At 42.5% G+C, this 26,444-nt stretch overlaps 1 protein-coding gene across 2 annotated transcripts in view; it reads left to right on the forward strand.

Annotated features, from left to right (window-relative positions):
• The window catches only part of col22a1 (collagen, type XXII, alpha 1), a 419,868-nt gene that overhangs the window by 327,128 nt on the left and 66,296 nt on the right, over nt 1-26,444 (forward strand). The window contains exons 33-42 of one of the 2 annotated variants that reach the window (XM_068031367.1): nt 2,147-2,200; nt 3,798-3,851; nt 6,804-6,857; nt 10,542-10,646; nt 12,109-12,153; nt 16,210-16,287; nt 21,142-21,177; nt 23,473-23,517; nt 24,964-25,008; nt 25,959-26,006. In XM_068031367.1, coding sequence (XP_067887468.1) covers nt 2,147-2,200; nt 3,798-3,851; nt 6,804-6,857; nt 10,542-10,646; nt 12,109-12,153; nt 16,210-16,287; nt 21,142-21,177; nt 23,473-23,517; nt 24,964-25,008; nt 25,959-26,006 — 564 coding nt within the window. The remainder of the gene's footprint in view (nt 1-2,146; nt 2,201-3,797; nt 3,852-6,803; nt 6,858-10,541; nt 10,647-12,108; nt 12,154-16,209; nt 16,288-21,141; nt 21,178-23,472; nt 23,518-24,963; nt 25,009-25,958; nt 26,007-26,444) is intronic. The other variant, XM_068031368.1, reaches the window with a different exon arrangement.

Genomic DNA, 26,444 nt, shown 5'->3' on the forward strand with positions numbered 1-26,444 from the left:
ACCTCCTGCCTCTCACCTTAAATCTATGCCTTCTAGTTTTAGTCACCCCTACCATGGGAAACAGACTCTGACTATCTACCCTATCTATGCCTCTCATAATTTTATATACCTCTATCATGTCATCTCTCAGCCTCCTTCGCTCCAGGGAAAACAGACCCAGCCTATCCAATCTCTCTTTATAACTCAAGCCCTCCAAACCAGGCAACATCCTCGTGAATCTTTTCTGCACCCTCTCTAGCTTAACCACATCTTTCCTGTAGTGCGGCGACCAGAACTGCACACAGTACTCCAAATGTGGCCGAACCAACATTATGTACAATTGTAACATGACGTCCCAACTCTTGTACTCAGTGCCTCAGCCGATGAAGGCAAGCATGCCATACGCCTTCTTCACCACCCTGTCTACCTGTGTTGTCACTTTCAGGGAACTGTGTACTTGCACCCCAAGGTCTCTCTGCTCAACAATACTCCCCAGGGCCCTGCCATTCACTGTATATGTCCTGCCCTGGTTTAACTTCCCAAAATGCATCATTTCACACTTGTCTGCGTTAAATTCCATTTGCCATTCCCTTGTCCACTTTCCCAGTTGATCTATATCCTGTTGTAACCTTAGACAACCTTCTTCACTGTCCACTGTACCACCAATTTTGGTGTCATCTGCAAACTTACTAATCATGCCCCTTACATTCACATCCAAGTCATTAATATATATGACAAACAACAGAGGGCCTAGCACCGATCCCTGCAGCACACCATTGGTCACCGGCCTCCAATCGGAAAAACAACCCTCCACTACCGCCCTCTGCCTCTTATCACCAAGCCAATTTTGTATCCCATTTGCTCGCTCACCCTGGATCCCATGTGTTCGAACCTTCTGGATCAGCCTACCATGCGGGACCTTGTCAAAGGCCTTGCTAAAGTCCATGTAGACAACGTCCATCGCCCTGCCCTCGTCAATCCTCTTGGTCACTTCCTCGAAAAACTCAATCAAATTCGTGAGACATGATTTCCCACGCACAAAACCATGCTGACTATCCCTAATCAGACCTTGCCTTTGCAGGTCTATGATAAGGTGGAAGCCAGGAAAGATTAAATAACAGAAGAATTGGTGGTGCAGGAACAAAGGGACTGTTAATGGGACAAGTAAAGAAACAATAGATGTGTCTAGAGGTGGTGTGAATGGCACAATGATGAACAGCTGTTGTTGGGAAGCAAAAACAAGAGAAAAACTGAAATAAAACAAAAACATGAAAAGAGAAAGGAAACAAAATGGGAGCAGAGATTACGATCTGGAATTGTTGAGCTCAGTGTTGATTCCAAAGTGCCTAATTGAAAGATGTGGTGCTGTTCCTCGAGCTTACATTGAGCATCATTGAAACACTGTCACCTCCAGTATGATGCTAGCACCAACACATCTTCCCCACCCCTCCCCTTTCAGAATCCCAAAGGGACTATTCCCTCTCCGACACCCTTGTCCACTCTTAAATCACCCTCAACACCCCCTCCCCTTCTCACAGCACCTTTCCATGCAAGTGCAGGAGCTGCAACACCTGCCCTTTTACCTCCTCTCTCCTAATCGCCCAAGATCCCAAACACTCTTTCCAGGTGAAACAGTGATTTACATGTACTTCTTTCAATTTACTGTACTGTATTCGCTGCTCACAATGCATTCTGCTCTCCACTGGGGAGACCAAATGCAGATTGGGTGACTGCTTTGTGGAACACCTCCCTTCACTGTGCAAGCATGACCTTGATCTTGCATAAGTCGAGAAAATTCTGAATTCAAAAGGTGAAGAGAAAAAGCAGAGAATCTCATACCTCACCAAAGATTGCCCTTATCTGTGGGATAAAATGTTCTGCTGTTTTAGACCATTTTGTTGACTGTTCAGAAAACTATAAAATGTTCCAACAACAAAACAGCACATATAATTATTTTGTGGCACCAATTGTGAGTTATCCTGTATAAATTTAGTTTCCCAAAAGGTGCCCATGGCATATTCACGATTGCTTCAAATTGGAGTTCCTTACTTCACATTTTCAGGATTATGATATTTACGTGTGATAGTTATACTTGTGCATTAGTCATTTTAAAATGGTTGGAAATCTGTCAGACCTTTAGCTTATGTGCCATTTTATTAATTCCCAGGGTCAACAGGGTGATCAAGGGCCACCTGGGATTTCTGGGGCAAATGGTGAAATGGTAAGTAGTTTATTTAAATGTAATTAACTGAGATAATAAGTTTATAATGGTTTATTGTTTTGTCTATCAGTTCTAAATGGTTAAGAACTAGTGCAACTTCTGTCTGAATGGTTAACTGAAATAGCTATTCAAGTCATCCCAATCCTCTGCTCTTTCTCCATAAATGCTAATTATTCCTTTTCAAGCATTTATCCAATTCCGTTTTGAAAGTTACTATTGAATCTGCTTCCACCAACCCTTTTAGGCATTGCATTGCAAATCATAAGAACTCACTGCGTGAAAGTATTTCTCCTCATCTTCCTTTGGGTCTTTTTTCCTAATTATCTTAAATCTGTGTTTCTAGTTACTGACCCTCCTACCTGTAGAAACCATTTATCCTTATTTAATCTATTAAAACCCTTCATAATTTTGAGCACCTCAATTAAATCCCCCCTTAACCTTCTCTGCTGTAAGGAGGACAGTCCCCTCTTCTCTGGTCTCTCCACATAACTGAAGTCCCTGAGCTCTGGTATCATTCTAATAAACGTCCTCTGCACCCTGTCCAAGGCCTTGACATCCTTCCTGAAGTGCGGTCCACAGAACTGCCCACAAAAATCCAGCTGAGGCCTAACCATGTATTTTTCACACAGTAAATTACAACTGGCATTTATATAATGCTTTTAATGTAGTAAAAGGCCACAGAGGCATAAGAGGACACTGAACCAAAAAAAGACAGATTACATGCTCAAATTCTGAAATGGGATTTGGACCTCCAACTTTCTGATTCAAAGGCAAGGGTGCTAAATCTGGCAATATTTACTGAGAAATATGGCAAAGTAGGTAAATTAGGAAACATTAAAAAAAATGCTGAAACAGTTTCCTTTTTTATATCAACTTACCCTACCCTGTTTCTTGTCATACCTTTCTCCAGAAATACAGTTATTTGTGTCTTGAACCATTTATACTATCCACTTCAGTAGCCTTCCATGCTCAAATCCTAGATGATGTGAAATTTCTTTCAGCTCAACATGGACAGCACTAAACCAATCAGACAGATGGTAGACCATAAACACCACCAAACTGTCTCTGAATGTTTCTATACCTCATTGAGTGATCACTGCCAGTGACCAGTGTAGTCCTCAATGAGTACTCCCAACATCACTGAGATCTGTAAGACAATAGGCAGACCCTGCCTATATAAAGGCTGGCAACTTCCCTTGATGCCAATAGACTTCAATCCCACCCAAGGGCTGGTAGACCCCAACTGAAAGTTGTTCGACCTCTGCCCCCAGCACGATCAGATCCCAATCCTTCCAACAACCCTCCACCTTCCAAAATCTTACACAAGATTAAAATAACCTTCTGTTTAGAGACACTACCCGAGCAGTCCATCCAGTCTATAGCCTGATTCATAAGATCTTCACCTTGACTGGATACTTTCAGTGAACGAACAATGATTTAAATAATTTTATACCTATTCAGCTGATTGCTTTCCATACCATATCAATGCAGCTTAATTTCATGTTATCAGTGATCAATTTAATTTGTGAGCTGGATTAATGTGTTTAATGCTAATACAGTTTTTAAAATGTTTTGCATTTAACTTGTCTCACAATAGGGTATTGCTGGAAGACCAGGTCCACCAGGTCCACATGGGGTGCCAGGAAATGTGGTATGTACAGCAGAATTCTGGTTAGTGGGGAATTCCTTTATTCTGGGGTGTTGTGAAATCAGGGTGGGGGTTGGGAGGGGAATGGTGGGATGAAAGGGAAACTCGTGCAAACCTGAAGTTAACTGACAACAACAACTTAGATTTATATAGTTCCTTTAACATAGTAAAATGTCCCAAGGCCCTTTACAGGACTGCTTTCAAACAAAATTTTACATCAAGTCACATAAGGAGATATTAGGGTTGCTAAAGAATGTCTTAAAGGAGGAAAGAGAGGTAGAAAGTCAGAAAGGTTTAGAGAGGGAAAGTGCCTTGGCAGCTGAAGGTCGATGGTGGATTTTTTTGTTGTTAAATGTGAGTGTCGCTGACAAGGGCAGTAATTATTGCCCATCCCTAACTGCACTTCAGAAGGTGGTGGTAAGCTGCCTTCTTGAACTACTGCAGTCCATGTGGTGTAGGTACACCCACAGTGCTGCTAGGGAGGGAACTCCAGGAATAAAATCAGAGATGGTCAAGAGGCCAGAATTGGAGGAGCGCAGATATTTCAGAGAGCTGTAGGACTGGAGGAGATTACAGAGATAGGAAGGTGTGTGGCCGTGGAGGCATTTCAAAACGAGGATGAAAATTTCAAAATCAAGGCTGAACCAGAGCCAATGTAGTTCAGTGAGGACAGGAGTGAATAGAGTGTTGTGCAAGATAGGACTCGGGTGACAGAGTTTTAGATGACCGTAAGTTTACTGGGGGTATAAAGTTGAAGACCAGCCAGGAATGCATTGGAATAGCCAAATCTGGAGGTAAGAAAGGCAGAGATGAGGGTTTCAGCAGCAGGTGAGCTGAGGTAGGGGGCGGAGACGGGCAACATTACAGAGGTGGAAATGGGTGGTCTTTGCAGATATGTGTTTGGAAGCTCATCTGGGGGTCAAATATGACACCAAGGATGCAAAGAGCCTAGTTCAGCTTCAAACAGTTGCCAGGGAGAGGAATAAAGTTGGAACCGAATTTGTGGCGGAGTCCGAAGACAATGGCTTCAGTCTTTCCAATATTTAGTTGGAGGAAATTTCAGACATGCAGTCTGACAATTTAGAGACAGTGGAGGGATGGAGGAAAGTGGTGATGATGTAGAGCTGGTTATCGTGAATGTACATGTAGAAATTGTTTTCAGATGATATCTTTGAGGGGCAGCATGTAGATGAAAAATAGGAGGGGCCAAGGATATATCTTTGGGAGACATCAAAGGTAACAGTGCAGGAGTCGGAAGACAAACCATCATAGGTGATTCTGTTGCTCGGACTGCTACGACAAGGTGAGTGTAGTCTCACCCAGCTGGATAAGTGTCAGAGGAGGATGGTTTGGTCTACCATGACAAAGGCTGTAGACGGGTCAAGAAAGACGAGGCTGTCATTTGTGCCTTTGATAAGTGCTGCTTTGGTACTGTGGTAGGAGCAAAAACCTGCTTGGAGGTCAAACATATAACCTCCCAATAGGTCAGTGAATCAATACAGTACATGATGTGAGTCATACAGAACACCAAGATGATTCAAGTTTCAGCCATCAACTGTGCTGAGTGAGTTGAGCTCAGCCATGGAGAAAGAAGGACAGGCAAGAGAGAGAATGTGAGAGTCAGAGAGAAGCAGAATTTGATGCATTACAATTAGCCTCAGTGCCCAGTTGCTGAGAAGCAGGATTTATAAAAAAAAAGCCAAGCTACATTTCAATTCCTGGTTGTTGCAACTGGAAACTGATCTGGTTGGATGTCTGGGCCTTGGTTGAAAGGACTGACTCCATTCATTGACTAGCATCAGAATTGAAGAAACAGAGCATTCCAGGTTGATTCCAACATCAATCAAGATATTCAAAAGAAGCAGGAACAAATTATAGGGGGAAGAAAAAATTACAAATTTTAAACAAACAGCCGCAAATGTAAAATTTTGAAATTTGTTCTTGGATCATGATGATGTGCAGGTAGTTCGGGTCTATCACACATCATTGTTATCTCAGTTTCAGGAGTGGCAACTTTTAATAATGTATCAATACCCAAATATTTGCTTTAATTAATCTAGATAGGAATGCATGAATGGGGTTACCATCTCTGGTCGGAGGCATTCCTAGAGGTTTGATCATGTAAAATTCTGACCACATTGCACCTGACCATGTGATGCCTGATCACATGACATCTGATCAAATGACATTCGATCACTTGATATTTGTCCACATGTCTTCTGCGGATGTTATCGAATTTACTGGTTCTCTGCAGTTGAGAATTTCTGCTTGTGTTCTCATGCAGCAGAAATTGTGTAACAGGTTCCAAGAACCAGGAAACCATACATGAGCAGGTGAAGAGGGAAAACCGACAGTTGGGAAACGGGAAACTGAGGAACCTCACTGTCACCCCATCTCCACCATTTCAGACTCCACGTTTTCGGAGCCCCTCTAGTTTCAGAGCCACCATCCCCCGATTCCAAAAGGTCCCCTCCACTGATTTCAGAATCTCCTCCCATCACACTAAATGCTGAGATGCTGAGACTCCACCCACATCCCACCCCACCTCCACTGTCCCGAATGCTAAAACCTGCAATGCCCAAGCCCTCCCAATTTCCGACCCCCATCTTCACACATTAGTAGCTCTCTGTGGGTGATGTCACCGAACCAGAGGCTTCACGAACAGCAGCCAATGTTGTCACAAAGTGGGGATGGGGAGGTGGTAGGCTGGGGATTGGGGTGGGGTAAGGTTGCGAGGGGTGGGGGTTGCACTGCAGCTTAAATCAGTGGTGGTAGCACTCAAGGAGTGGAACCTTTGATTCCAGGGAACACCCAGACATTCCGGGAGGTTTAGGAACCCTATGTGTGGCAGGTTTTCAGGACTGTGGGGATATCACAGGTGCTAGCAGGTAACAACTTTTCAACTAAACAAAAAACCGTTATCAAATTAATGACTAATGCTTCTTCATTACATAGGGAGTCCCAGGAGTTGCTGGTCCCCCAGGCAAGGATGGTCTCAATGGTGAGAAGGTAAGAGTGCTGTTAATATTTCAATGCAGTGGTGTACCATAATTATCTTTTGGGGGAGATAGATTTGAATCCAGACCAGCACGATGAGATGTATGAGTCCCATGGGATGTTTTGAAATTCAAAAGTAAGTATGTTAATTAAAAGCACACCATCACTTAACAACAACAACTTATATTTATAAAGTGCCTTTACAGTGTTATGAAAGTCCATTTTTGTTAAATAATTTTTGAAGACTCATATTTAAAGTGTGGAAATGGATTCATTTTGGAAGACTGAAGATTTCACAGATGCTGGACTTCGATTTTTTTGTTGAAAGTTCACTGAAAAGACACTGAGAGGTCTTGTTTGAAAACAATCTTAACTGGATATCACATGCCTTAAGCTAAGTAAACAACAGGATCTTTGGTGACTTGGGGAGATATTTACAGAGAAGTGACATGTCAAGCTTTATGAGGGTCAAGAAGTGGTTTCACTTTTGAGATATTGTTTTGGTTCAGTTGGGGTGTGGACAGTCTTGAAAAGCAGTTGGTTTTGTAGCCTGCTGAAAAGAAACCCCCAGCTCATCTTTCCTTTCTAAGAGACCCTGAGAAATCCAGTTTGTCAGATCCTCATTCTCCACCTCTTTGAAAACCCCCTGCGAATCCAGAGTGTGATAATTGAAACCCCTGATGCCACAATTCTCCTGGAAAGCCTACCAGACTATTTCTTGACATCTTCAGAATGAACTGCTTCTGAAAAGATCTCAGTGACCTATCTCTGTATATCCAGCTGCCAGACCAAAATGGACAACGAACATCCTTCCATATCTTCTTTTATTTCTTCAAGAATTAGCAAGTATTTGGCCAAAGTATTCCTTTTTTTGTCATTTTTTTAAATAAAAGACCACTGCAGAGAGGATTTCTTTATTTTTTTCCAGTGTGTGTGAGTGTGTGTGTGGGGGGGGGCAGTGGGGGGGTGGTATTTAAAAAGGGAACTTTCATATTTAAATCTGTGTGTTAATGGTTTGCTTCATTACTGGATAAGTCTTGTTTCATAATAAACAAATAATTTTGTTGTTCATAAAAGAAACCTGGTTGGTGTACTTTAATCCGGGATAAAGAGTAGAGTGACCGTATCGGTAACTGGGTAAATATTTAAATATATGTTGTGACCTGTGGAGAAGTAGAACTAGAAAAGAGAATGCATTCCTCCCGCCTCGATCGTAACAAAAGTAGTAAAAAGTCCCAAGGTGCTTTACTGGAGCATGATAAAACAAAATATGATGCCGAGCCACAAAAGGAGATATTAGGTCAGGTGACCAAAAGCTTGCTCAAGGAGGTAGATTTTAAGGAGTGTCCTGAAGGATGAAAATGAGGCGGAGAAGCGGAGAGGTGTAGGGAGGGTATTCCAGAGCTTGGGTCTAAGCAACTGAAGCCGTGGCCACCAATGGTAAAGCAATTAAAATCAGGGATACACAAGAGACCAGAATTAGAGAGGCAGAGATATCTTGGAAGGTTGTGGGTCTGGAAGAGATTACAGACAATGGGAGGGGCAAAGCCATGGAGGGATTTGAAAACAAGGATGAGAATTTTTAAATCATGATGCTGCTTGATCGGGAGCCAATGTAGGTCAGCGAGAACAGGGGTGATAGGGTAACAGGACCCGATGTGAGCTAAGACACAGGCAGCAGAGTTTTGGATGACCTGAAGTGTACGAGTAGAATGTGGGAGACTAACCAGGAGTGCATTGGAATAGTCACGTCTAGAGGTACCAAAGGCATGAAAGAGGGTTTCAGCATCAGATGACCTGAGACAGGGGTGAAGTCGGGCAATGTTACGGAGGTGGAAACAAGAGGTCCCAGCAATGGCATGAATGTGAAGTCAGAAGCTCATCATGAGGTCAAATATGACACAAAGGCTGTGAACAGACTGGCTCAATCCCAGACTGTTGCAGGGAGAGAGATGGAGTTGGTGGCTAGGAAATGGAGTTTGGAGCACCATATCCTTTCAAGTCTGTGTCTCTCAGACTTAAGGGAGGGGAGATGAAGGCCATGTCAGGGGGAATGGCCAGGGTGAGAGAGACTGATCTTTTTATTGGGGACTAGGGTGGAGGTGAGGATGCAATTGAGTAAATCAGTAGCTGCAGAAATGTTGTGGCGAATGGAGGGCCAAAGGCCAGCTAATTGAGATTTTGAAAGTACAGTTGTAAGTGAATAAGGGGATAGATTTTTCCAAGGATGAATACATAATGAGGTAGGGTTGAGACATGAAAGGGGTATGTGGGTGGAGAATGATACAAGGAAGTGATCAGAGATGGCCTTATCTGTGATTTATACGAGGGGACTAGCAAGGCCACATGAGATGGCAAGGTTGAGGGGGTGACCGTGAATATGGGTTGAGGAGTTTACATGCAAAGATAGATTTAGGAGGATAAGAGGGCAGTGAACTCAGAGGAGAGAGAACATGATGAGTTGAGATGAAGGTTGAAATTGAAATCACCAAGGATGTGGTGCAGAGGCTGTGGGGAGGAAAGCAGTGAAGATATCTCGGTGAGAAAATTTTTATTGTACTTGGAAGGGCGGTAGAGAACAATGATTTTGAAAGCGAGGTGAGGGGGTGGAACAGGACGAAATGCCCGAAGAAGGAGATAGTGCCAGAGGAGTAGGGGGTCAGGCCAACGTGAGATCTGATGATAAACTCCACACCGCCACTGCGACAGTCTTCAGAGTTACAAAGCATGCTAACAAGTACAGAATGAGAAATCTCAGAGAGATGAAAAAAAATTGTTGGTGTGGTAAAAGGCAATTAGCAGGGAGTATTATTCTGAGACATTTGGAACACATTGGGACTGAGTAAAAGAAGCCTTGCTTGGTTGTAAAAGTTGGAACGAGTATTCCGCTCTCTAGCCGGACATTGTTCATCCAATTTAAAAAGGGCAGCTGAAATATACTTGTGGAAAATGAACTGAAAATAGTAAGGTGATACAGCTAGTTATGCCTTATATTGCGGTTTGACAGAAGGTGAATATTTGAATCTTAACCATATTATTCAAGGATAGAAATGAAGAAAATCAGAGGGCATGGTCCTGCTCAACCTCTGTGTACAAGTACTAAGACTTGCTTTCTTTTAAAAGTAAGCTGAGTGCAGTAGCACAACCTGTTAAAAGGATGCAGCTTCACAACTGCGATTCCTATTATGTTGCCCATAAGGCACCAAGTGATTTGAGATCTTGCCCACATTTAGTACCGGAGTTCACCTCAGTGCCTCTCTGACACTTTTCTTGCGGCGCGTTGAAAGGGTGGCAACAGCAGGAGCCTGTGAGTAGGTCCTTTAGCTATCATTCTGGCTAAAGACAAGGTGAAAAGACAAAGTGGAAAAGAATGAAAAACATGAAAAAAATTGCATGTGAAAATAATACCATGAAAAATAATGTACCTCTCAGTACCTGCTACTGTAAAGAAACACTCCTCTTGGTATAAGCAGAGAGAAAGTTCAATCCTGTACTGGAGCTCCTCTTGGCTGTAGTTGTTAGAGCTCAGAGTTTGGTTGTAGTTGTTGCAGGGAGTTGGCATTTACTGTAAGGAGAATAGATATAAAAACATATAAGTCAAGGATAAGGAAAGATCATCAGCTCATCATTCTGTCTGCTACTATAGCCAGCAGATTGAGGCCAATGATTTATCATTCTTCCTGTTGTCTCCTACAGGGAGCGCCTGGTACAGATGGTGAATCTGGGTCACCTGGAGCTCCTGGTGACACTGGGCCGGCTGGAATACCTGGTCTACCAGGGGAAGGTAAAACTGGCAAACCGGTAAGTCAACCCTAGTCAAAAAATTATTCTGGGGCTGCGGTGTGGTGATGGGAGGAGGGGTTCTGTTGTAGCCAAGAATTGCAGTGACACTGCAGTCACATGAGCTAAATGGAATATTCACACACTGTCTCAATTCAGAGATACAACTAAACTGTTCCTTTCAAATCACTGGAGAACATTATGGGGCGTGGTTAGCTCTGTTAGCTAGATAACTGGAGTGTGTGTTCAATCCCTATACTGGCTGAGGTAGTTTTTGGGGCCTACCTTCTTGCCTTGGCCTATAGTGATAGCATGTCATGATTAGCAACCCTAGGTTAATGAAGATGCTCATTAGGGAACATTTAACAATTGTATTGATTTGAAGGCAAATGGCATGCTTGCCTTCATCGGTCGGGGCATAGAGTATAAAAATTGGCAAGTCATGCTGCAGCTGTACAGAACTTTAGTTAGGCCACACTTAGAATATTGCGTGCAATTCTGGTCGCCACACTACCAGAAGGATGTGGAGGCTTTGGAGAGGATACAGAAGAGGTTTACTAGGATGTTGCCTGGTCTGGAGGGTATTAGCTATGAGGAGAGGTTGGATAAACTCAGATTGTTTTCACTGGAACGACGGAGGTGGAGGGGCGACATGAAAGAAGTTTACAAAGTTATGAGCGGCATGGACAGAGTGGATAGTCAGAAGCTTTTTCCCAGATGGAAGAGTCAGTTACTAGGGGACATAGGTTTAAGGTGCGTGGGGCAAAGTTTAGAGGGGATGTGCGAGGTAAGTTCTTTACACAGAGGGTGGTGAGTGCCTGGAACTTGCTGCCGGGGGAGGTGGTGGAAGAAGGTACGATAGCGACGTTTAAGAGGCATCTTGACAAATACATGAATAAGATGGGAATAGAGGGATATGGACCCCGGAAGTGCAGAAGGTTTTAGTTTAGACAGGCATCAAGATCGGTGCAGGCTTGGAGGGCCGAATGGCCTGTTCCTGTGCTGTACTGTTCTTTGTTCTTTGTTGAAGTACCATTGATCATTTGTTAATTCCTCGTCTCATGTTAGTGTTTAAGGTCATGCAATGATAATCAATTTTGGGGCGGGGGAAACTATTTAAAGGAATAAACACAAAGAATTTGACTCCATGAAGAGCTGGGACAGCTTCAAATTTAGCCCAGGTATAAGATTGAAGTCTCCCCTCTATTTGCTGTCTGTATTCTAAGTGAAATGTAATGCACTCCCATTCTATTTCCTGGTGGGTATGAGTCCACCACACTAACAGCTCACAATTCAGTAATACCATTAAATTGGTAATCTGACTAAGAAAGACTAGAAGCTTGGCTGGTGTGGTAAAACCATTGGTACTTGTAAGAGCTGGTATCCGAGGGTTTGTAGAGTGTGATAGAGTCACGAAAATTTTAATTAGCATCCTGTCCTGATGAACAGTTGTTTACTTAGATGTTATTTGGTGTTTTTACAGGGACAGCCTGGTACACCTGGTATGGCAGGAGCCCAAGGACCCAAGGTGAGCCAATTATTGTTTCAATGACCCAAAGTCTAATTTCTAATTGTATGTCTACTTAAGAACATCAAGGCACACATATTTTTTTCCAGCATCATTGCTGATGCTTTTATTCAATGTCAACAAATCAAGAACAGAAGATATGAAGTCTTCAAAACATGCAGGGCAGTCAGTTTGCTTGTCTTAAGGAGATAGCAGGATGTTTCGTGCAGTAGTTGACTCTAATATTCCGTTGGTCCAAATGTGGCTTATTTTCCATTTTGCAATGTCTGAAGGAGATTAACGCCCTCTTCTCCCTCGGCGCCCACGCCTCCTCCTCCTCCTCCTTCGCCTTCTTCTTCCACCACGTCTTCTGCCTCGTCCATAGCTTCTCCTAGAGCGGCTCCTTGCCATCGTGGTACTTTGGCTCCCCTCCAACTACTGCTACCATCTGAGAAATGTTGACATTTATATAGTGCACAGGTTGTAATTTCCCCATGACACCCATTGTGATGCGCACATGTGCATGATGCCCATTGTGGAGCATACAAGTGCTTAACTTGCCCTTATATGGTGTTGATAAGCATCGATGCACACAGTGTGCATTTGTGTACATTTTCTGCCCTTGTTTGGTATTGATATGCAGCTTATATTTTATGCATTTCACATTCATTATCCCTTATTAAGTGTTTTTTGTGGATGTTAACTGTGATTATTTGAATGTCACTAGTGAGGTAATTATGTGCAACTGTATAAAACATAGACAACTGCAGACTCTGTTTCTCTTCTGTAGTACAACATAAAACAGGGCCAAGCAGGTTCAGCTGTGTCTGAATAGGGAGTCAGCTGAGGTGCTGCCAGCAGCAGCATGAAGCATGCTTGTGAAGTGCAGCTAAGATGGAAGCCTAAAACAAAGCAAAAAGAATAGAGTAAAGCAGAGCCAGGGCGTAAGCCCAGCCCTGAACTTGGATCCAAGGCACAGCCAGGAGTGCAGGCCTGAAGTGGAACCTAGTGTGTGAGGACCCAAAATGGAGTGGGATGAAGCAGAGCAAATGAAGTCGAGTCAGTGGCGAGCAAGCCTGAATTGCAGCCAGGGGTTGGACCTAGAGTGGGCTGCAAGTGGACCAGAATAGTTCTCAATCAGAGCCATATGAAAATGAGAAGAATCATATATTAAAATTAATAAAAATTTATTTAAATTCTATTGAAAAAATGGGTGTGTTTCATTTTCTATATGGGGGACTTACAAATCTCCCCAGGAGTTCCTGAGTCAAGAAGTTTCTGTGGAATTGGAAGAGCAACATAAAGCTTGGCTACCTCTCTTCCGGGTCCAGCCTTTAGGCTCGGATCGGGTCGGGCTGGACATGGACAGTGCTGCCTTGCTCCGGGAAGTAATCTTCAAATGAACATTCAGGACGTCAAGGCGGGAAACATGCAGTCTGGACTTCGCATTCTGCAGTAAAGCCTGGCTACCCGACCAAACCTGTCTATTTGTGTCGAGTTCGGGTCAGGTCGGATATTTAAAAAAATTAAAGGTTCAGGCCCAGGTCGAGTTCGGATTGGCTGTTGTCGGGTCAGGCCCGGATCGGGTTTTAATTTTATACCCGAGCCAGGCTTTAGAGCAACAGTGCTTCTCCAGGCTCCTCAATAAATTTCTGGCGCACCAGGGTGCACATCAGCCAGCTGCCTGATAGTGTCTCCAGGATGCCTGGTTTGTGACTCCATGTTTGTGAGCCCCTGCCTATGAGTTGACAGCCTCCATGCCTTATGCATATTAAAAGGGATATGTCAGTCACACATGTAAGTCTGCTTGCCATGCCATGCCCTTGTATGGCATTGATGTGCATATTTGTAGATTGCAAACCCCCATCCCAGTTTCCACCCAGAAGCAGCCTGGAAACAGCTCTGGATAGTTAAATATACCAGGATCACTTCAGTGCCCAGGAGCTAAAGAGGCCAGAGCTATTTTGAAGCCTGGACCTCATTTATATGGAAACAGCAAGTTGCCCGCCCCAGATAATGCTTCTCACTAGATTTGGGCCAACACAAAGGCCCAGAGATAATTGAGCCCTGTTCCCAAATGGAGGAAGATGGCTTAGCAGAGATCATTCTCCCTCCATTTCTTATTTCCATATCCTCATCCTCTAAGTGCCCGGTATTGGATGAGAACACAACACATTTGCCCTCTTTTCTACCCTTTTATATTATTGGCTGCCTCTTCTGATGCATGATAGTAGTGTAAAACCCAAACCATATAAACAACAGATTTTTAAAACCCAAGTTTAGGGTCACTTGATCATTATCTTTTCCCGCTTCAGTACCCGTGTTCAAATGTGAATCGACAAAGAAATTATCCTTCCTACTTAGGAAGGTGTAAATCTGGTAACTGCTAACCCTGTAGCAGTGATGACTTGATACCTTTTTACTTTTTTTCAAACATAACCAGCCACTTTCAATTGGATACATACTCAGATATTTATCCAGACATTACTGCGTTTTCTTCCATGTGGACAATACTTTCTTCAGAAATAAATATTAAATGGAATGGAATCATTTTGACAGGCTTATGAATTCTGAAATTCCTTTGTCCGCAATTTTAACACAATTTGTTTTTGTTGAATGTATATGCCCCCATTCAAAAAAAGGCTTCAATTCAAATGTTTTAACCATTCCTATGGTAATATTGCGTCTCACGGATACCTCAGAGATAAATTTCTGTGTATGTCTCTCACTGGTCTGCCATAATTTCAACAGAAGAGCTGCAGAGTCCCCTGGAAAAAAGGCATAAATGGTGTTTAAGCCTTTTTGCCAGTGTTTCTTCAGTTCTTTTGTCAATGTTAGGATGGCACATATGCTACATTGGTTTTGTCTTTTTTCTGCATATGGGCTGCCTTTATTTGTCCCTCCTCATTGCCCTATGAAAATCATTGTGGTCTTTTTCCTTCAAGAATTTCTACAGTTAAGTGATTTGCTGGTCTCATGTTAGGCTTTTAAAATTGTTGAAAAGGACATGCAAAGTTCGGATAGGTTGTTATGACTCATGAAATGTTGAGTTGAATCCCAGTGCTTCACTGAGTTGCATATTGATAAGTTTTGTTCAATTCCCAAAACCTTTTCCACTTTTGGTTATGAATCCTTATTCATGCATGTCTCATATTTCCTTTTTAAATGTGCATCCCCATTTGTTGCCAAACCTTGTTACTTGAGCCACGTCTTTTTGACTGTTTCTCCCTTACACTTATCCCCTGGCCAAACCTTCTTGTCATCAACAATATATGTAAGTGCTTCATGACACTTCTGGGTGTCATGAAGATCAGGGGACTTTGTTGTTCTTCTGAATTCAAAGCTTTTGTTGTAGGAGAAGAGAAGATTACTTAGTGCTGTGTAAATTGCTCACATTATACTTGATGTAGAATCAATTACATAGACTTACTATTTCTAGAAACAGGGCATTTGGCTCAATTGGTCTATTCTGGTGTTTATACTCTACACGAGCCTCTCCCACCCTGCTTGACCAAACCCTATCTATATATTCTTCAAGATCTTTTGCCCTCATGTGATTATCTCGCTGCCCCTTAAATGCATCAATGCTGTTTATCTCAACTATTCCATGTGGCAACAGGTTCCAGATTCTAAACACACTCTGGATAAAGAAGACTCTCCTGCATTCTTTATTAGATTTATTAGTGAATATCATATATTTATGGCTGCAATCTTGGACTCCCCTACAAGTGGAAACATCAGAGAGACAGAGAGGGAGGTGAAATCATCTTGTGTTTCAAATGCTTGTAGCAGTCAGTAACTTCTGCTGGAACAGTTTGTCTCTAGACATTCATTGAGGACACGATTGGATTCATTTGTGATGATATCTTGCAGGATCAATTATCCCATTGAACTTATAGTTTAGGCTCACATATGAAGAATAATCACTGAGGTGAGATGCTAGCACCTGTGGAGAGAATGAATGAGAACACTGAAAAGAAATAGTGTAAAAACAAAAAGGGACAGAGCAATAAGTTAGTCACTCTCATGCCTTAGTATAATTTATCTTAGGTCAATATACTGTTTTTTTTCTTGCAGGGTGATCCAGGGGATCCTGGTCTATCAGGGTTACCAGGAGACAGAGGACCTCCGGGTCAAGGGAACCCAGGAGCACCAGTAAGTCAATTTGGTATATTGTCCAAAATAACCCAAAACTACCTTTGTAAGGTAATAGGCGCTACATTCTTATGAACTATTAATTCTGCAAGTCTTTGTTCCTCTACAAATACATCTGATAAAAGTAAACAGATGTGAGTTTGAGTTGTCTCAACTTTATTCCTACTGGGTCAAGGACCACAGCATAAAATTGTCCTTAATTTGACTCTGTATTGGCACTTTCACTCTGGAGAGCCATTTGCTGAGTGCAATTGCCAATAAACAACCAAAGGATTGATGATATTCCACAGCCAACCTTCCTGTGCTTAACAGGAGCAATGCACCCAAAGTGCACTGTGTATTCGTAAGCTGACCTGCAGCCAATTTTGGTTTCCTGGGTCAGTAATAGGTTTTTCAGACACAGGCCTTTCTGGCAGAGCCTGAGACTTGCAGCTGTGGATTTGGCGACTGGCCTCAGGATAGCATCAACCAGTAGGCCCCAAGACCTAAGCTAAGTAGTTAGTGACCTACCCTTTGGGACTCATTCAACTTGCTGCCGGGTTGCAATTTATGATGTCACTGCTGTAGCAACCATTGTTCTTTTTTTTTAACTTAAGAATTTATTGGAAAACAGTTGTATTTTATTAATCATACAGTCCTTCCAGAATAAACTTGGCTCTGTAAAGTTCTCAGGAATCAGTGCATTCTTATTCCACAGTATAATAGGTATGTGTAACACAACAAACAGAAGATAAAACATTTTACAAAGCAGAATATTTGACAATATAAAATGGTATGGAACCTATAGAAAACAGATACTACAATCAATATTACAGTTCCCACATGTAAGCGCAGGGGTGGTGGGCAGAAACCACAACAAGCTGTACAGTAGTTACGGCATTTCCAATCGATTTCCAATGCAGATTATTTTAAATTGCTAGACAGTTAATCGTCCACATTTGCAGTCTTGGCTTCTTCAGCTTCACAGAAGCAGTAATACAGTGACCCTGTCAACTGTCAGTGCAGTCCTCAATTGTACAGTGTTATTGGCACTTGCTGTAGTGATTGCTTTTCATGTGTCTGAGAGACCACTTAGAACTGTCATTCAGATAGGTTCGTTTATCGTCGCAGCAAACCTGAACAAACAGAACATCCAGGAGCTGTTCATTGAGAGCATTATTCTACAGCTGGTTATGCTACCCAAGGTTACATTGTAGCTTCAAAGAGCAGTATCAATTTGTCTGCAACAGACACAGAACAAAGGTCAGAACAATAACACTGCAGATATATTATAACACATGACTGCGCATAAAATATTAATTTGCCTTTTTCATGAATTTACATCAGGGACCCAAAACACGTAAAAGCTTCAAATGCCAAGAAGGGAGCTTAATTTTTAAGGTCCTAGCTTGCAATAATTCCCTGACAAGAATGTCCTAGCACAATATATAGATTTGATAACAATGACATATTTAATGTCTCGCAAAATTGAAAAAAAAGAGACATCGGAAGAACTTTATGCAGTTTGCTGCAGTGGATTTGATGTGTGCAGGATTATATAATTAAGTGGGAGGTGTTTTCTTGGATTCCTGACAGCAGGATATTTTAGAGGAATTAGTCCTACCTGCCAGATTAAGTGATCAGGTGCATCAAGGGAGCAGAGCAGTGTGGAGTGGAGTGTCCAGGATGTTGAATAGTTGATGTTAGAGAGATACAGCTCTGAAACAGGCCCTTTGGCCCACCGAATCTGTGTCAACCATCAACCACCCATTTATACTAACCCTACATTAATTCCATATCCCCACCTTCCCTCAATTCTCCTACCACCTACCTATACTAGGGGCAATTTACCTATCAACCTGCAAGTCTTTGACTGTGGGAGGAAACCCATGCAGTCACAGGGAGAACTTGCAAACTCCGCACAGGCAGTACCCAGAACTGAACCCAGGTCACTGGAGCTGTGAGGCTGCAGTGCTAACCACTGTGCTGCCCATGTTGATGGTGAAGATTCATTTTGTCGACTACGGGGGTGGTGAGTGGTACTGTGTGAAGATATTTGAATGAATGCTGTCGATGTCAGGGAGCTGTGGGGCAAATTGAGGGTATTGGCTAGCAGAGGGTCTTCCTGGGACCAGCCTGTTGTATTTGTGAAGTGCAAATGTACAACTGTTTTGCAACCACAGGAGAAGAATCATGCATGTTTGCGCACATTTCCCAGGATGCTGTCATGACTCATACATTTTGAAGAACTCTCAAATGGATGGATAGATAAGGGGTGACAAGTGTTACTCCCTTTGTATATGGTTGATGACACCAGTATATCATACCCAAAATGCTGCTGAAGAGAGGTACAATCATGACAGTTTGTACAGAAGCTGTGCCAGCTTTGTGATCAAAACTGTTTTAATCTACATATAGACTGGAAAAATCAGATGGGCAGAGGTAGCCTAAATGAGGAGTATATAGAATGTTTTCAGGATATTTTCTTGGAACAATACATTCTGGAGCCAATCAGAGAGCAGGCTATACAGCAGGCTCCTTCCTTGAGGGGAGATCCAGGTTCCTTGTTCCCCTCGCGCACAGACTCTGCTGCATGGAGCCCACGACAACAGCAATGGAGTGCAGGTCAGATCACATATGGTTTGACTGCTGAACCAAACTTGCCTTGGACCTCACCGGATTTTCTTCTGAGGAAGCCATACGCTCAAATGCCTGGGACATGGCAGACGTCATGACTTGCATGGACTCCTCCAAGGCACGCGCAAAGCCATGCATGAGCTCAGGCATTTCCAACATATTTTCCACATGGCTTTGCTGCACATCCAGCAGACTTCTCGTAGCAGCAAACAAAGGATCATCATGAGCATGGGGTTGAGCAGGGGCCTAGTCCTTAGCAGTCCTCTGATTGTCATGGGACCTGGCTGGCACATATTCCCTCAGCTGCTGGGACATGTCTGTGTCGTGCACACCAGCGATGGTGCACCATCTGGGGCATTGGTTTCTTCTTGGGTTTTTGGGTCACGTGGTGTTCTGCAAATCAAGTGTGGGCACATGAGTTCAAACAATTTCCTTCAGTTTCTACATATGACAACAAGAGCAGAGATGACATTTCAGCCTTGGGACTCCTGCCTTGCCATCTCTGCTCGCACTGCCTCTCTCTTCTCTCGCGATCTCCAAAGCCTCATCCTCAGCCGTGGTCAGTAGCCTGATGTCAGGGACCCCTCCTCCCAAATGGTGCATCACATTGCATATATGCATCAACATCATTCATTCTTCATTGGCTTTTGCACGACATCCAATCACATAAAAAATGCCAATCTTCTTCATTTAGTAGGTTGCTCACGCATTCCACTGCATTCCTTGTGTAACCTCTGCCTTAAAGACACCTAGCCATGGAAGAAATCAATGGAGCAGCCTCGCCAGAGCCACTTACATCCCTTATCTGAGAGTTCTGAGACCTCACAGTTCAAGGCCTCTTCTGCTACCTCCATCCAGGCCACCTTGTAGAGGCGGGAGGGTCTTTGGACTCCATCTGCAGGGAAGAGAACCACCCGCTTTTCCCTGACGGCCTGAAGGAGAACCTGAAGGGAGGCACCACTAAATCGTGGGGCAGGACACTACCGGCTGCCATGTCATTCACTTTGGCTGTAGGGAAAATAAGTGACATGAAGTTGACGGTGACTTTCAAAAAATAAGGGAGGCAAAGACTCCTTGAGACTGCAAGCACAGAATGTTTTATATCTGTGGTGATCATGGTGCTTGGGGCAGTAACAGTGGGTTCCACCAATGAAAGGCCGCCCCCCCCCCCCGCTGCATGATCCCACTTGTTCACCATTTAAGTACAAATTTAAGTACAAAATTGCGTGTGAAACGGGATTTGCGGGGGGAGCAGAAGTTATAATGACTTTCGGACCTGTCATCGGGAATGCCACAGCACTCGTAGGATTCCACCCATAATCTTGTTACTAAGGTCTGACCACATGGTGGGAAAGTGAGATGTTCCAAAAAGATGGTTGACTTCTTATTTGTTTCCCTCAAACAAGCCCCTTTTTTCTCACACTGCATTTACTTAAATCTCCTTTGGAGATTTGGATCGAAATTGTTTGAACTGTTTTTTCAGTTCCTGATGACATCTGACCCTTGAAATTAATATTCCCTAAAGAGAGAACTTGCATTTACATAGCACCTTTCACAACATGAGGACAACCCAAAACACTTTACAGTAAATGAAGTACCTTTAAAATAGCTGTATAGTATAAGTTTGGAGAAACAATCTGACCAGTCTCTGGTGTGAAGCAGAGTGCACTTCACTTCAGCCTGGAATCATCTTAGATTTTCATTCTAGATTTAGATTACATTTGCACTATAGGGAGTTGTCTGGCTTCTCAGTAGAGAGCCTACTGTAGGAGTGTAAATGTACCCTTAATCTGACATTGATCAGCCACTCAAGCTTTGGTTTTATGATCCCCTTGACTCCTATTAGCTGCTGTATTTGACTAACTAGTGCTAACAATTCAAGAAGTATCTTAGGACATCCTGAAAGATTTTCTATAAATTTGCAGGGCTACAGGGAAAAGGCTGGGGAGTGGGACTAGATGAGTTGCTCTTGTGGAGAGTTGGCATGGACACGACAGGCCGAATGGGCTCCGTCTGCACTCTAATCATTCTATGATCCTATGATAAATGCAACTTCTTTCATTCTTCAAAGATAGATTATAGCCTTATTTGGGAATAATGATCAAGTCTGATCCTTACACAAACAGTGTACAACTATTGACTCTCTATTCCTCATTCCTAATTGTTCACTAGAAATTGTGAACTTATATATTTGAAAAAAATAATAATAATAATGTGTTTTTTTTTACTTTTGTCTAGGGCCCTGCAGGACAACATGGTGAAAGGGGTCATCCGGTATGGCAATTTAACAATACACAACAAGAAGAAGCAATTAATTTTGTTGACAGTTAGATTGTCCAATTTGATACCAGGAGTTTACAAGTCTGGCTTCTCAGTAGAGAGCCTCTCATACTTAAAGTGCACATTGGAAATTCACAGATGTGTTGGCACTTTAGTCCTTATAACTATGGTGTCAGTGCAAAGCCAAACACCTCCAGTAGTTGTGTAAACGTACTCTTAATCTGACATTGATCAGCCACTCAAGCTTTAGTTTTATGATCCCCTTGACTCTTATTATCCTACCCTTGGAGATGGAAATGGAGGCTGGTTGGGGGACGGGTGGGCAAACAAAATGGCAAGGGGCCCCCTGATTGTCCAGGGTGGGGAAGGCCAAGGATGGCCTTTGCACCACAAGCCAATTGAGGTCCTTAAGTAGCCAATTAATGACCACTTAAGGGTCTCTTCCTGCCTTAACCCCAATTTTGTGGATGGAGGGGCCTGCTGCCATATGGAGCTGCTGCCAGGTGAGACCTGGTGGCCTCCTAGTGGGGTCAAGTTGAGGGCCTCCTGTCGAGGCAATCCATGGCCCTCTGGTTCCCCCCCCCCCCCAGCAGAATCCCTCCTCACACTCACCAAAGCACCCCCCCCCCACCGCTGAACCTTCTGGACTGGTCTCACTGACCCCGACACCACTGACTTGTGTCCCTGGGTCTCTGACATCTTCTCCTCTGCATGGCCCCCTGCAGTACCGGCAGTGTCCACAGCTCCCAGTGGTGCTGCTGGTACTGCAAAGCTGCCAGCCCTCTGATGGTATCCCTGATGGCAGGCTGTCAATTGACTGCCCACTGTTAGTTTGCAACCGGGGTCCAACGGAGGGCTGAGGCAGATTTTCCCCCTGCCTTCCGGCTGACTGCCAGAACCCCCGTCACCAGATTGAAATCCAGTCCTTTGTCTCTTTGCTGTATTTGATGATGCATACACTCACAGCAGACTGTGTCATGGTATTGATCACACTGTTTGCATTCAGCAGGCAAAGTACTTTTTGATGCTGTAATGATAATGCAAACTGGAAAGAATAAAACCACTCCTGTGTTGTTAGATCATGGCTGACTAGTATTTGAACTCCATCTGCACCATGTGAGCGAGTTCCAAATTTCCATTCTTCTTCGTGTGAAAAGGTGTTTCCTGATTTCAGTCCTAAATGGCCTAGCTCTATTTGAACACTATGCTACCTTGTTCTGGATTCCAACTCCACAGGCAACAGTTTCCCTATATCCAACCTATTAAATACCCTTATCATTTTAATCACTTTGATTAGATCACCTCTCAACTTTCTAATCTTAAGGGAATAACCCTGAAAGTTAAAAAAAATGTAAAATAATATTTTTGACCTCTTCTTTGGCAACAACTCCTCTTCCCGCAGTAAAGCCATAACAGCTTCTCCTAACAAGCGTCTGGTTACGTCATTGATGCCCAAACTGCATATTTAAAGAAGGACCCCACCATATTCTGGCTGGTGTCCTTCCTGCCTACGCAGAAGAGCAGATTATAATATATTAGTGAAAAGAGAACTGAACCATGGGCATTTGTAACAGACAGTGTTAAAATGATCTCTTTTGACTGATTTGCCTCAGTTTGCTTCCAGTCATGCTGGGTTGTCTAAGTGAAAGCCCACCAATAATGTCTCCCCTCATAATTTTACAATGAGTACATGATTGTGCCAAACAATACATCCCCCACTGAGCAACCTGATTACTAGCTGCTTTGGTGGTTAGCTGGTGCTCAGTAGTAAAGGCAGCATGTAACTGAGCTACATAGACCAATGATAACCAGGGGGAGAAAAACTCCTGTCCCAGTCGTCAACAGTATGCAATGATTCCTGCTGAAAAGTATATGTGGGGTGAGGGGGCATTGGATAAAGACAGAAACAGATTCAGGATCAGGGCTGTGATGTCATGCATTGTTGGGCATGACTGACCAAGGTCATGCCTGAGGAATAACCACTTGAGCTAGGTACCAGAGGATGACAGCACCCATGGAATCATACACCACACAAAATAACACCTTCAGGAGAGATGGAGAGGAAGTTGGAGAGGAAAACTACCCAGCAACGCACATCTCCAAAGTGTCTTTTCAGCCCATTGGTAACATGCATCTATGTATATTTTTTCTGATCTTAAGCTCTTTTTATGTGGAAGTTGTTTAAAGTTGCTTTTAAATTCACCCAGCAGAACTGTGTCAAAGTTATTGCTCGAATTAGATGGTTTAGCTGTATTATAACAAAACTGCATTTTTAATTTTATTTGCTAGGGTCCAAGAGGCTCAACTGGAGCCCCAGGCCAGCCTGGAAATGATGTAAGTCTTCCTGAAATTCATAAGAGTACTGTCACTTCAGCAGAAATAAAATCTAGTAACCTTAAGTTGGCACACACTAACCAACATTGCAGTGATTCCTTGATTAACTAACAAAGGAGAAGGGAAGTCCAAGAATAGATTACCCTCTCTTCCAGTGGGACATGTCTGGCACAGGAAGATTCAAGGAGAAGCTAAGGGAAGGAAAAACATTTCAAATAAAGGTGTCCCACTTTTAATGGGGGCAATTCTGACTTTGAACAATGGTGTAAAGTGCACAATATTGCCTCAGCCACCTATGGAAGTCAATGGAAACGAAAATCAGGAGAGATCTTTAATAGGTGACGAGCCAAAATTGTGCATTTTACACTATTGACAAAATCCAAACTTACCCTCAATGTGTTATTTGACTATAGCCTACTTAGGAGCTAGTAATGTGAATGTACTGATGTATTTATACATTGTTGGGAGACAATGGAAGGGAACAGTTTCTTGATTCACTTAACTTATTATCATCAATTGAATAACTGACTAATTATTCCCCAAATGCCCTTTTCTAGTGTGGGGAAAGCAAATGCGAGTCAGAAATGATAACGAAGGATATTGTACATAAAGTATCGGTAGTCTTTTAATTTTACATTGAAGTATCTCTTTTCCCGCTTCACATAGATGTTAAAGGTCTTTGTGAAAGTAAACACATTTGAAGCTTTTGAAGTAGAAAGTGACACAGAGCATTTTTCTCTTTAAAACAATTCAACTTTATTAGGCACGCTTTTCATTAAAGGACCATTCTCAACTTTGCACTCCTAACTCACATGCTAACATCTTGCTCTGTCAGTTGTCTAATTAGCTGCTGCTATTGCAATGGAAGGTATCATATGAATTAAGTGGGGGGGGGGGGGAATAAATTCAAAGTTCTTGATCCTGATTTCTATCTAGTGACATTGCTTGAAAGTTTACCTGTTTGAGCACCTTTTGGAGACAGCACAGCTTTGATGCCCTTTGATGGTCAAATACCCTGTTGTCACTCACAGCTGGAGCTGCATCCCAGAATCATGGAAAGAAAACAACAGCTGTTAATCCTATTGATTGACATCTAATTTAAAAAATGGTTAAATTGATTGAAACATTATAAAGTCTAATGTTCAGCATCACAGCATTCAATTACTTAATTGTTCCTTCAGTTTTTTGCTCGAGGGAACTATTTTTTACAATCTCAGCATAATATGAATAGCATATAGTACAACAGGCTAATGGAGTCAACAGGCTGATGGAGGTAACAACTTCTAAAATGCCACCACCCCTCCACCTCTGAACCATTTGTAATATAGTCCTTGTCTCAACAAGGTCAAGGTTTTTCTGAAGGCTGCAACAATTTGGAATTGCTGTATCAAAGAATTCTTAGTAACGAAAATAATATTTATGATATGCTTCTGGTTTGTTTTGCAGGGTTTACCAGGCCCTAGAGGAGATCCAGGACCTCCAGGAGAACCTGTATGTTAGTTTTTCCTATAGTGCCATTATTAACTTGTCCAGAAACATTTTCTTTTTGCTCCTTCTCCCTTGCTCTTTACTTTTTTTTTTATCTAGTTGCATTTATTTTTAATTTTCCTCACTTATGGCTGGTTGTTCTATCAGCTTTTTAAAATCTTTCTGGTAGTCCGTAGCTGTATCACATGCTATTTCTCACATTTGTCTCCTTTACTATCTTTATAATTCCTTGTTTCTCTCCCTTTGTTCTTCCTTAGTTCATTTCCTCCATACTGGCTTCCCAGAACAATGAGCATATGTGGATCAGAGGAAGCAGTGTGTGTTATCAAGGTTTCTGTCCCTGGTACTATGTACTGCCCCTCAGAAGGGCCACATAAGGAACAAAGGGTGACTTTCCCTCATGATTTCATTAAACGGAAGCAGACCTCTTGTGTGTCCCAATTTCTTGCTGCCATTTTCGCCTGAGTATCCCTACAGGATGGTGTCCGATGCCATTCAAAGTGACTGTGAGGCAGGTTAGCCAATGGAAGACACAGAACCTTTGGGAATTTTTGCCCTACCCAGGTTTTTATGCTGCCGAGCACCTGAATCTGTGGAAAATGCTGACTCCACATTCACATACATTCATCTGTGGAGATTGGAGAGGCTCAGTATTTCAGTGCAATGTTATATAAAGATTAGGAGCTCCCCACTCCATGATACCAGCATGCCTTTTTTCTTACCTTCTTTCACCTCTCCCCTCTTTCAACAACTATATTAATAGCATCTCACCACCAAACTGAAGATGCTAACTTTACCATATTCAATTCCTGAATAAATTGATTCCAAAAAAAAAGAAACAGAGAAAAAGAATCACATCTAACATTACATGTAAAATTGATGCATTGGTAAAAAATAATGCAGCATTAGTATAATTATGTTACGCTGATATCATAGTATTTTCTGATCTACAGGCATCATTACCTCTTGTTTCAAGGGGACAGATAGAATTCATGGTTAAGGTGAGTCATTTGTTAGCCTCACATAAAATTGGCTCAGGGGACAATGTAGAGAAATTTAAAGCAGCAGATGATACTCTTCTGAGATGGTTGAACCAATGCTGGGTAAAACCATCATTGTGACTATGCCATGCTTTATCATGAACTACTTGTTGTAATCCTTAGGGATTGAAAGAGAGACAATTAATTTGCTAATGCTGTCATCCCTTTGCATTGATGAGTCAGCATCTCCTAAAACATGATGTTTTATCAAGGAAAAAATATATCCGGATTTGGTAAAGTTCTTGCTTCTCTGCTATTATGAACAAAAAGTCCTGCAAATTCTCCCATGCATTCATTTTTCAGTAACAATATTGAAAAATGTAATGCTTCATTTTTATTTTCATTTACTCTTACAGCTATTCCTATTCTTACACTATTACTACTGTTCTCTGTTATTGA

Source organism: Heterodontus francisci, chromosome 5 (assembly GCF_036365525.1).
Source record: "Heterodontus francisci isolate sHetFra1 chromosome 5, sHetFra1.hap1, whole genome shotgun sequence".
NCBI lineage: Eukaryota > Metazoa > Chordata > Chondrichthyes > Heterodontiformes > Heterodontidae > Heterodontus > Heterodontus francisci.